We start from the raw sequence: 13,331 nt of genomic DNA on the forward strand, positions 1-13,331 counted from the left end.
TATACAAAAATTGTGTATATAATTGACCTTATATGAGGAGCTTTTCTCCCAGTTCTTTACAACAAACTTCTAAAGAAAAACTTTAAAAAATATGTTTCGGTTTGAGATTTTTCAATAAAGAAAACGATTGTCAAAATGTGGTGTGACAGCTTCATGGATAAATATTGTGGTGACACTTTATATTGACAGGTGCATAGTTTATTCATTTCCGATGGATGAGAGCCACGGTACTTCAAATATTTGATTGAATGGAAATCACTTGAGTAAATCATTTTTAACAGGATGTGCACATTAAAAATATCTTTATATTATTAAGGGAATTATTTAAAGCCATTGGAAGAGTTGCCGCCTCGTACCGCCTGCAAAAATATCATGTCTTTCCTCTGATTATCTGGTGATTATCACCAGCAAAATTATTATTTGATTTATAAACATTCATTGATTTGATCTCCCAAAAAGTGACTTCTGCTAACACTAAGCATCAATGCTAACAATTGAAACTGTGAAATAATATTTTTCCATTTGACACAAATAATCCATGCGTCCTAAAATAAAATAACCCATGAAATGAATTCTTACTGTGCTTTTGGGACAATTCTTTGCTGACAAAATTGTTCAATATATTATTTGTTGAAAGAATTATATTAGTTATAGTCTGAGTTACAAAATTCTGTGAGGTAGACTTCATTCCTTAATTATTAACCTTATTATGTCTCTTTAAAAGGAATTCGAGTTTGAACTTGGTTTAAATAGTTTTTTCCAAATGGTATATTTCAATTTGTATATACTTTTAAAATTTTGAAAGTTGTGTTTCCTAAATTTTATTATTAATAGATAAGAATTTGCAGTTTGTAAAATTATAAAGCAAAATTTACATTTGTAAGTTTTTCTAAAAATTCAAATTAGCAAACTTACAACTGTTTAGAAAACCACATAAAATTTCTATTTATAATCTTCTGGGGGCAGATTTTATTTATTGATTAAAATTATAAAGTTAGTCTAGCTATCCAAAATTAAACTGAAACAAAAATCCTACTACATTTATATTCTGATTTATTGATAGTATTTTTAATTTTGACTTGCTTTTTACAATTTATACAATTCAAGGTGATATATTTATTTGGACAGAAATTCTAATGAAGTTTTCAGAAAAAGTATAAATTAATACATAAATAAAGGGTTTTGGGAATGAAGCTAAAATGTTCCATTCAGTCTTTCAAAGAGAGTTTATATAAAATTATAATTAAATTATTTATATAGCAATATATAAAATCATGATCATATAATATATATTTAACACAATACTTGTATATCCAAGTATTTTTATTTTCTCTCATAAAAAATCACCAACAAATTTTACAAAGAAAATAATATTATAATGGTTATGCTATTGAGCTTTTTTCGTGATTAGTTATAACTGCACAATATTATGAAAAGAGCTATTTTTTGAATACATCTTAAAACTGTGTGTAAGCTGAAATGGTTGTATTGTGTTCATTATTTGAAGTTTTGAAGTGTTTAGGAGAATTAATGTTCATTTTAATAACTAATTCAAATTGTAATGACAAATTGTAGTGAAGGATTCTGATGCTGATGTAAGAAAATTCTACTTTTTGAAATATTAACGTGTAGTCATTAAGCTAAGTCATAGAAAATAAGCAGTTGATCATCATGTTATTTGTGATCGGTGGTTGTACTGAGATGCAAAGTGATTTGTTTCAGAGAGAAGACATTACAATTTGAAAGTACTTTTTATATGCATTTTATTCAGTTAATAAAAATCCCTCATTAAATATATGAATGCTTATCTCTATAATATCTTTCTAATTTTCCAAAAATGAGAATGAAATGATTTGAAAACTGTTAATCTGTGAGATGCCACCTGCTGTATTTACATTTTAAAATATATAAATAGAGTGTAGTATTTGGTAAGTGGTCTCATAGACAGCTACTTGTTTTGCAGTTCTGCATGGGTGATATAGAATCCATGCATAACTTTGCATTTATATTCTTTGAATATCATCTTATTTGCATACCAATTAAAATAATATCTGTATTAAGACAGTTAATGAAAGTTATCAAATTTACATGATGTGACTGCAGTTTGCTAAATTTCCAGTAGATGCCCCCAGAGACCAGTCAACTCATTGGAATTCTTTACATTGAAGCAACTTTTTTATATTAAAACTTCTTTTTCTTGCTGCTTTGAATTACATATAAAACAAAAGTCTTAAAATCTTAAATTCCATGAGTTTATTATTCTTCCATTTTATTACAAATACATACACATGCATATATATGAGATAGCAGTACAATTATTAATCAGTAGTAATCTGTACTATGACAAATAATATAAACCTAAAGGTGTAAAAAAAATTAATACTTTCAATTTTCATTGTAATTCTACATGTTTTTAAAATGAAGTCATTCCAAACACAATTTTTTTTTCTAGTTTCTTTTTCTTTAACTATTTATGTGGCAAGGGAAATGCTATATCATTGTGTTAGCTTTGGGTGAAAAAAAACAATTACCATTTTCTAAACATGATTACACATACCCAAGGAACTTACAAAATCGTTATCAGTCTGCATATATCAGAAAATAACTTTTTAAAAATTTTTTTATATGTAATATCTACCTACACTTAAAAGTATGTGTAGGAATAGTGATTCTCTTTATTTCATGGAAATTATATTAACTGAAGCTATTTAAGTATTAATTTAAGTCAATGTAATTATCCCGTAGGTGATTCCAATAACATTTATCCCTACGATATGAATGTAAGACTGTTATAACTGACACAGATAACCCACTAGTGACTTATAAATATTAACTTAATGGAATAAAAGTATTATCCTGACTTTTGATTAGCTATTACATATCTTTTGAGTTTATCTTTGTCAGATTAAATTAAAAATTTATGCTCTTGTTTTAAAGTATGTTTTTTTTTATTGAATGGTTTGAAATATTTGACTGAATGTGAAGCTTCACCTTGTTACCATAATTTTAGTTTGTCCCGGGAAGAAATATGATAAATGTAATTGTCCTTATTTGAATAGGTGATAATGCTTTACACCGTCAAAGTCAACCTCTTAGTTTATGCATTAATTTAGGTGGGGATAAGATAAAATAAATTGTTATACCTATTCATTTCACCTATTTGTCTTTTCTGGGTTTGTAGAAGTATGCACTTTTTACCCTTTTAAATGTTTGTCAGTGGTTTATCCTGGTAGCTGTTACACCCTTGAGTGGGAATCATATCTATTTAATTTGCTTTTCATGAATGCTACTAGCGTCTGCTCCCTCCTTTAAAAGAGGGGGATCCTCTGGGAGAGCCACAGAATGATACTGATCTCTGCTCCCAATCCAACATAAACATGGATTAGCATGGATAAAGAGAACGGCTTTCAAATTGGAGATTACATCATAATTGTCAAATTTTGTCAAATTCCTAAATGGTCAATGCAAATAAATAGAACAGTTGTAAGAATGGGCAGGAGGAAAAGAGGAGAAAACGCAACAATAGTTGATGTCCCAGGAGGCAATGTGGGAAGTGGAAAGAATTCACAATAAGAAGTCAAAGAGGGTTGGGTGTGAATCACAACTCTGCCATTTATTAGCTTGTGTGGTTTTGGGCAATTCACAGCCTCACTGATCGCTGGAGAGAGAGGTGTGTGTGTGTGTGTGTGTGTGTGTGTGTGTGTGTGTTTTGTTATTGTTGTTTGTTTGTTTTTAAATCTGTATAAATTAAAGTAGTACTTAACACAGTTGTGGAGTGAGTTAAAAGTGATATTTTCACAGTGCCTGACACATTGTGGGAGTTCCGAAAATAGTAGCTATTGAAGGAGGAATTTAAAATCCATGTCATATTTCTGTGCTTGTAGACCAGCACACCCCGCATTTCCCAGCACCTCCACACATTCAGCAGCTATGAAGCTCGAGCCGGATTGTTGAATTTTGTTGTCAGTTTCTAGATGTTTTTAAAAACTTGTAATTTTTTTAGGGAAATTTTGATATAAACTATGATAGTCTTAGCAAAATTTCTTGAACAATGCCTTTAAAAGGCAGTAAAACCTGTATGAAATGCATAACTCCCTTGTTCTATCTCCAGCTGCTTCCCTGATCCCAATGCAGCCTGAGGTACCTGCTGTGGTAGAGATCTTCCTCATGATGCAGATTTATGGATGCCCAGTGTGTCTATCAATGTCCCCACTTCTACTTTTGTGAGTGGTATATATATTTTTTTCTGTCAGAACTCTCCCCAAATCCCATCATAGTAAATCTCTTCATGATTTTTAACAGAGTTCTCAATTTTCATCTTGTAGGGCAGTTTAGAGTCAAAGAAATTTTCCTTCTTCTGATGCTTAAAAGCAACACTTAATTTAGACAAAATTTAATGTATAAATGAAACCAAAGACTAAAATCTTTACATCCAAATGGAATAACAATTTAAATAATAAATTTGGATCTTGTTTACATTTCTATTTATTTTCTTCTTCACAAAGAAAGTGAACTTCAACTGTGGTTGTCTCTTAAGAAATAAAAAATCTGAGAAATCCAAATATAATAATGAAAATTGTCATGTATTTTTGTTTTCCAAGAATCAGTTCATTTTAATAAATGAAGATATTCAGATTAAATAATTTGCCTTACTTTAAAGATTTAGTAGAAACCTATTTAGTAAATAACTATGATTCTTTCTTGCTCTCGAATATTACTCATGAGGCTTAATGGCTTACAGGTGCATTTGTACATGCATATAGGTGTGTACAAAATATAAATGGTGTCAACAAAGTTATATATACATATTTAAACATATTCTTATTTGGTATATCTTCTGCAAAAAAAAAATGACCTTTTCAAAAAATTACTAGAAATCTTTAAAATCGATGCTATATATTGTTGGTGTTTTGAACCCAAAAGATATGTTGGAAATACTCCTAGTCCAGCTTCTTCTGAATCACTTGGTGTTCTTTGGTCAAAAGGCAATGAAAACCCATTCTGACTAAATTAAGTGGAAATGATTTTATGGAAAGGATGTTAGGTGACTGGTGGAATGTGGGGGAGAACCTAGCTCAGAAGAAGTGGACAAGACACAGGCCCCTTGCATGGATGTAGGTAGCAAGACTACTGGAGAATCTTGTCCGGTGCAGCTGCCCAGGGCTCCTGCCTCTCCCACACCTGTGCTGCTTGCCTCAAAATTCCAGCTCATGGGAAAGACCGGGTCTCCCTCTAATTTGGGTCAATAATCTACCCCCTGACTAGGGAGTCCTTGAATTCCTATCCCACATATAAGGCTGGCTAGTTGCAGAAGTATTTTCAAGTGTGCCAAGGCAGAAGTAGGGCTTCATGCTGGATGGAGCAGATCCCCCTTCATCTCCCATGTGAAGGCAGAAGGATCTGGAGAGTGATTTTCTACCTCTCTGTCTGGATTAGGATTAGAACTGAGATGACCTCCCAACTGTTCTGCCCAGTGCATATTTTCATTGTTTGAAGTCACTGTTTAACTTTCACTTCGTGGTCCTTCTTTTTATTTTTGCTGCAGCAGGCTTTCTTCACTCATAGGAAAACATTCTGGCAGCCAGTGCATGAACATCTGAAGTTGGCATTGCTCCTCTGAAGCAAGGTTAGGGTTCCAGGCTGTGTCGTCAGAGGCCTTCTACGTCACCCCACAAACTGCCTTCTAGGGGACCACTTGCAAGAGCCCTTGGGGACTCCCAAACTCAAGCTATCTGAACCCAAATTCATCATCTTTCCCAGTAGCAAATGTTCCCCTCTTTAGCAAATTACCAATTACTCAATCAGAAAACCTGGTCATCATCCGAGCTTCTTCCTGTCCTTCACCTCCAACAGCCATTCAGCCACCAAGTATCCAATATTTTTATCTTCTAAGTATTTTTTGGATCCACCTAACCCTACTTAGCCCCCTGCCTGTACCCCAGTTCCAGCCCCTGTAGCCTCTCCAATCCACGGCCACATGAGTTTACCATCTTTTCTCCCTACTCCCAGTCACCCTCCTCCCATCCCTTCTCTTGGATCAGGTGTGAATTTCAGAGTCACAAACTCAAGGATGCTAAATTGAAAGTCTTTATTTTTTTATAACTTAATTTTAATTCCTGGCCCTGAGCCTTGATCCTCCCTAGTGTAAAAATCCAATCTTGTCACTCTCAGGTAGTCAGTCCAATTCCACAATTTCTCAGGTTGCTCAAGATTCTAAAACATCTTCCTCCTCACCCTATCTTCCAATACAGAAACAGCGTTGTACTGAAGGGGGCTGAAGGAAGTAGAGTTACTAGATTTAGCAAATAAAAATACATGAATTGAATTTCACTTTCAAAAACCCAGGTGTGTGTGTGTATATATGTCCCATGAAATACTTAGGGGATTCTAATATTAAAAAGAAAATCATTTGTAATTTATATGACATTCAAATTGAACTGAGCATTCTGCATTTTAGCTGTCAACATGGGGAGCAGGCAGGGCAACAGCATATGACAGAATTTACTTTCAGATTTTCATGGAGGACCTTGTCATTGTCACTGATTTGCCCATCCAGTCCCCAGTCCTCTTTCTTCTTTGCTTACACAGCTCAAATTGGGTTGGGACATCACTGTGCCCAAGAGGAGTCAGGATATTTGGGTTTCCAGACTCCTTGCAGCAAAGGGAGAGTGGGACGTCATATGACCCAGTTCTAGACAAAGGGTCCAGAAGTAGAAATCTGCTAGGAGTTGTGGGAATGATCCTGTTTTTCCCCAAAATAAGGAAAGACACAGTCAATACCCCCTCACATTCCACTTTCTTCTTGAAAGTGAACATGGTCTCTGGAGCCCTATGGCCACTAGCAGGGAACAAGGAGGAAAGAAGGTCAAGATAATCCCAGGGACCTTGATCTTGAACTTGCCAGTCCAGTGAGCCAGGTCCTTGGCTGCCTAAGATTAGGCAAAAAGTAGATTCTCTATTTTCAAAATACTGTGATGTGAGTTCTCTCTGACTTATAGCTGAACGTTCGCATCTCTAGGCTGTGGCATCCTGTGCAGGCAACTGTCCCTAGTCCATCCTTGCTTATCAGCTCTGGCAATATGCTGGCCTGAAGCCTTTCAGAGGCTCCCGGTGCTGCCCATTTCAATCATGGCTGTGCCACCCTTCCAACCCCAGTGAGAATCTCACCATGAGCCTCTCAGCACGCATCCCTGGCTATGGCTGGATAACACAGTGGCAGACACAGTGACCCTCCCCTTCAGTTAGTGTCATCTGTGAAGCCCTCTGAAAAGTTATGACATTTTTTTCATAATGTCACACCATACCACTGAGGGACTGCGGGACATCATAGGGCTGGTTCTGGTTCTCTGGTTTTCTTCTGCCTACAAACCCTTGATGGCTCCCTGCCTTCTTGTGCCCCGTGCATGGGGAGGTGGGCAGCGGGGATGTTGGTAATCCTCCTACCTTCAAGACTCTCACACAGGAAGCAGGTTCCAGTGTCTTCTACACTTAGATCCCACTGAACTTCACAGATTGCTGGCTTGTTCTTCTCGCCCACCCCTCTGGTATTTGACTGGAATAAAGGGGAGCAGGGAGGACATGGTCTTTCTGGCTCCATTTTCCTCTTCTATTTCAACTAGAGGGACAAGCAGGAAAATCAAAAACGGTCACTCCAAAATTTACTCTCCCTGTTTTGAATATTTCTTGGCTCAAACCGAATGGTAGCTGTTGATCTTTTGACCCAGGAATGTGCTTTCCTTACTCTATGAGCTGGTACAACAGACTGGCTGCTGGTGTGGGGGAGCGCTGCTGTTCAGAGTCATTCCTTCCAGATGCCGTTTCTCAAAAGCAGTCACACCCTGTCCATTGGGACTCAGCCTCTCCAGGACTCTCCATCACTCCTTGCTTTGAGTCTGAGCTTCTTACCATTGCTTTACCATGAGGTCTCTTCATTGTCTGGATCCCACTTAAAAATAGATAAATAAAGACAAAAATAAAAACCTCCATATCTCCGTACTCTCCACTCACCATTCTTGATTTCTACCCAAGTAGATTCGCGGAATGAGAAATTCTTGGCAGATGGAACCTGGGCAGTTTTGCTGTGGAAACTCCACAGGTGAATCGAATGACAGCCAGGAGCTGATGACCAGCAGCAAAGGGCTTCACATTCCCGCAGCATTTTCACTTAATTTCATCTTGTTCCTGAAAGAATCCTGCGATGTAGGGAGGGCAGATATGAATGTGTATATTTTACAAATGAGAGGAAATTAAGACCAGGGAGGTTGGGACAAATTGGATATTCTGACTAATTCTGAGCTCTTCCCAGTCTACACTGAAATTTTTATTGCCAATAGTATCATATATCAGTTTTTGTAAATATTGAGTTCTTGGGTTTTTTTTAAAAAAGCTTACAAAAATTAATAGAAAGACATATATATATATATATATATATATATATATATATATATATATATATATTGTTATCTGGTTGTTCTTTTTGATAGGTGAATAGCCACCACATATCATAATTTTGTATATTTATATATAGACATTTTCAGTCATTATTTTTCATTTCTTAATTATGGGATTGTGTTTTCCCACTAGAATGCCAACTTCACAAGAATACTGAGTGTTTAGAACACTGGATGGTACTTAGTAGGAAATGCAATAGTGATTCATTGAATGAGTAGATGAACCATCCTCTGTCAATGTCCTTGCATATGGTTTATTATTAAAGTTAGGATTTGTTTTCATCATTGTTTTTTGAGCTGGGATATTGCTATTACCCAGGGTGGTCTCACACTCCTGTGCTCAAGTGTTCCTCCTACTTCAGCCTCCTGAGTTCTGAAACTAAGCAATGAATTAGCAAAACCAATAACTTAATTCTACCTGAAAATAATTTTATATATATATATATATAAATGTATGTAAAGTTTATATCAGTATATATAATGATATGTATATATAGCGATAGAGTTCAATAAATCATTCTGTATGAATTAATGAATGAATGAATGATAAACTTCCATAACATACAACAAAACTGCCAAATACAGGGAGGACGTTGCTTTGATATTAAATAGCAAATGTGATTTTTGCCCGGCTTATTGTAGTTTTCTGATTGGATGGGTTGGCTTGTTTGGGTGGAAGGCTGGTGTATCCAGTATTTTTTAATACTGTCAGTGAACTAGCTTATTGTCCTTGTCAAAGAGAGCCCAGCTCTGGAACGGATATATTTATAATGTAATTTCATTAAAATTACTGTATTTATATAGCTTCTGGCATCTTTCATTAAACTGAAGTAGTTCAATTATAAGTGTCTGAGGCAAAGATCTTTTGATAGTTTTCAGTGCTTTCACTGAGGGGAAGAAAAAAAAAAAAGAAAGAAACACTGTTCAGCCTTTAATTATCAGAGAATGAAAACACCGGGCAGATTGAAAGGATTAAAACGAGGCATTGAGCTTTCTGATTCTTATTCCCAGCTACAGGAACTCGTACAAGAAGAACATCTGCGTGGACATGCTGCGGGAGGGTTATCACGAGTCCTTCACTGAGCTCTTTGCTCTGATGGAGCAGTGGGAGACCCTGAGGGTGGCTGCGCGACGCAGGTCCATCTTCTGGACGCAGAAGCCCCTGGAGGATCAGCTAGATAAACTAGATTACTTATACCACCACCTGACCAGGGCCGAGGCCGCCAAGAGGAAAGGTAGGTGGAGAGATGGTGGGCAGGTCCCCTAGGGAAGGTTCCAGACTGTCTCCTGCATGCAGGGGAAACATTGAGACAACTTAGCCCAGGTCTCTCTAGTCAACTAAGCATATTTATGGGACAAATAATAGGGACCACTGAATGAAGAGGCAGCCCAGACATAGGGTCTCCTGGTGCTGTCACTCCAAGCCGGGAAGACATCACATGGCACCTAATGACATCTTCTAGAACTTTCCAACAGATTCAAAACTCTCAGATCATGAATTATTAACGTTTACATAATTTATCCTTGTCTGCCTATTGACTTTTGCTAAGGAGATACTTTTGAACAGCCCTGTCCCTTCAAAATGATACAGATTTTCCAGAATTTATGTAAATGAGCTTTGAAGTTTTTCTCATGACATGTTACTTGAATCAGAAATTTTATATTAGGGAATACTGAGAAGATACAAAGTACCTGCAATTCACAATTCTGGTTAAAATTGTTAATTTTATACTTTCCATGATTCCATGGAATTTCTAATAATTCCTTTTTTTTTTTTTTTGGTATTCTAATATTTTCCAGAAAGTTATATGTCAAGAATTGGAGAAAATATTTTCATCTCTATTATCACTATATTGATATTGTTATAAATATTTTTCAGTCACATGTCAATAATTGATCATTTTAATTGGTCACTTATAATTAAAGAAAAAAATGGAAGTCCCAGATTTTGGCATATAAATTTGGTGTTCTAAATTATTCGTTTCTTCAACATTTTGGGTGAAAACATGATAGAAATCAAAATAAAATAAAATAAATTCTTGGGCCTTGACATGACAGTGTTTCATTTCAGACCATTTATGGGTATCTGACAAATTTCTGTTAGCCCCTCAGCTTCTATAGAGCCATCTGATGAGACAGGGGACAGCCACAGAGGCAGCCACAGTCTCTCAGCTTCTAGAGTGAAGTCCCATCAAGATGTGACCTGACTTAAGATGACAAGATGTCCAAACTGTGAATAGCACATCAAGCAAATTAGGGTGGAGGGGGTGGTGAGGTTGAGATGGGCCTGGGTTATTTACACTATGAAAAGTATTTAAATGCCGGGTTGACTTTAAAATGGAGTCTGTTGGTGAACTTTAAAATGTGATTTATATAATTTCTCAAGAAATTAACTATTGAGAATAAAATATACTTTTGTGAAAAACCTGCATTCCCATGTCAGCCCCAAATTCTGAAGTGATATTGATGCTGGAAGCACAACTAGTCAAGATAAAACCCGCCCATTAGCCACTTTTTAAAGTTGAATTCCATCATATTCACTGTGTGAGGTGGGGGCTTTCATTTGAGCAGCATAAATATGAGCAAAAACTCTGCCTTGTCATAAAGTGTCACAGATGAGTCAACTTGTCATAAAGGCTTCTGTAATGATAAAGAAACCAAAATACCAAATAGTTTGCTTGAAGGTAGAACACATTTTAATTTCTACTCTTTCATTTAAAAAAAATGGTAACTATACATAAAAATAAAAATATTCCTCCAATTTGAAACTCATGAAATCCCAACTTCATTATAGACAAAGTCTTGCGCAAGTGGTCAGAGTCATGAAAGGAAATATTTTCTTCACAGAGCAGTTTATCACATATTCATGGTAACTAAGTTTGCATTTGTTAAATGGGGCAAAATTACTTCTTGTTCAGCCTAAATGGTCTGTAGAGTTCTTTCCTAAAAACTGCAGTGGCTTTTGCCTAGTTGAAATACAGAAAATCAGAAATGTTGCAAAAAAGGTTAGTGGAAATAATTCAGTTGAATAACATGTAAGCATTTATATGGTCCTTTGTAAAGAAGGTGTGCAATTTTTTTACAGTCAACACATGAACTTAATTGAGGGAAAATTGTGATTTGAAGAAGGAGTGCCCCATAAAATGGGATACACATTTTTGTTTTTAATAACTTGAGTTAATCCTAATCTTAAAATATACACATGTATATGTGCATGTGTATGTATATATATATGTGTGTGTGTATGTGTATGTGCATATATATGTGCATGTGGGTAAATATATACACATGTATCCAAAATATAAAAATCTGTGAATAGCATCTCAAGGTTCCATCCCATATGGTGGGGAAGGGGGGGGTCTGAAACAATTATCCTAAAATAATGTGTCTCTGAGAAACCTCATTGCTTCTCATTGGAAAGACCATTGCTCTAGGGTCACAATGAAGTTCATTTAATCAAAACTATGGCACTAACAATAGTCGTCTCAGGTCAGTTCTGTCTCTTGAGATTTACAGAGCAGTAATCTAGAGTTATTTAAATAACTTTAACAAAATATCACTTGCTGTTTTAGAGCAAAGTTGTGTTTAAAGTAAGCCAGCCATTTCTTATTGGATTATTTTCCACTACTGGAAGGGTTTCTTTGTCCCTGACACATTTCCTGTTTTATCCATTGTTGTGAATCATCTTCGTACCATCTGTATGTAACATTATGATTAAGATCTTGAGCCCCATGGGGTTGGGGAAGAGATGGCAATAATGGTAATGGGTACTGAATCAATAGATAATTCCAACATTATTTACGCTTGACTTTTAAATTATTGCCAAGAATTGAGCAGCAATTTTTTTTCCAGTAACATTTGTTTAACATACACAAAGTGTGTTCTAATCAAGCAAAGCTCCAAAATATATTATAAGTTTTATGCGAAGACAAACAAAAACAAAAAAATTATCTGGTAAAATAAGTTTGGTGAACTATCATTGAAGTTAAGAAGGTTGATTTATCACGGAACTTATTAGAGCCCTTTTCATGCTTACATATATTGTGTGTATACTTCTGAAATTTATTTCATTATGGAATCTCTTCTTTAGAGAGCATAGCGTTTAAATAACAGACCAACAATAAAATTTATTTTCATCTTCTGAGTATACTTATTGACAATTCAAGAGAGTGACCTACAAGCAAGGAGACAGGCTACTTAGAATGTAAAGGATACATATGACAAACATAGAAAAATAGCTTAGCTGAGAAGTAGTCTTTCAATATGGTATCTTAATAGCTTATATAAGTATAGCTCATTGTCTTTTTAAAAAAACATTGCTTATGACATGTTGGGAATATTTTTATATTAATGTTTATTTACTGAAAAATAGAAAAATTATTGCAGGATTATGTATATAGTTTTAAAAATTTATATAAAATATTCTTTATATAAAATATTTTATTTAAGTAGAGTATATGAAATTCTTTACTCAATCCAAAAAGAGTAAAACTCTCTAATTAGTAAATATGACCAAGAAATATGAAATATTAAGAAATAGACTTGCATGGTCTATTCACATTCGATGAATCAATGTATACATAAGAGGTGTAAGTGAAGGAATGGCACGGGTTTTAAAAATTTCTGTTGAAACACTGGATGATTTATTTATAGTTCTTGACAATCACCTTTTATTTAGCTTGTTTCACTTTTCTGAGCCTTTGGATTTAATCTTAGAGATGCATTAATGGGCAATATTCTTCATTATTGTAATACCTTCAGGAACAAATAGGCTGACTCTTCTGGTAGTAGTGAGCAATTGCATCAATGAATTCTACTCCACAATCACTGTTATAAAAAAAAAAGTTTTAGAATAGTAACTCAGGCCACTACCTATTTACA

General features: G+C 35.1%; 1 protein-coding gene across 1 annotated transcript in view; it reads left to right on the forward strand.

The window, feature by feature from the left end:
- Ttc29 (tetratricopeptide repeat domain 29) overlaps nucleotides 1-13,331 on the forward strand; it is a 135,253-nt gene that overhangs the window by 19,524 nt on the left and 102,398 nt on the right. Inside the window, exon 3 of the mRNA XM_027926551.2 lies at nucleotides 9,462-9,685. Within this exon, the coding sequence (XP_027782352.2) occupies nucleotides 9,462-9,685 (224 nt within the window). The remainder of the gene's footprint in view (nucleotides 1-9,461; nucleotides 9,686-13,331) is intronic.

Source organism: Marmota flaviventris, chromosome 7 (genome assembly GCF_047511675.1).
Source record: "Marmota flaviventris isolate mMarFla1 chromosome 7, mMarFla1.hap1, whole genome shotgun sequence".
NCBI classification, from domain to species: Eukaryota; Metazoa; Chordata; class Mammalia; order Rodentia; family Sciuridae; genus Marmota; species Marmota flaviventris.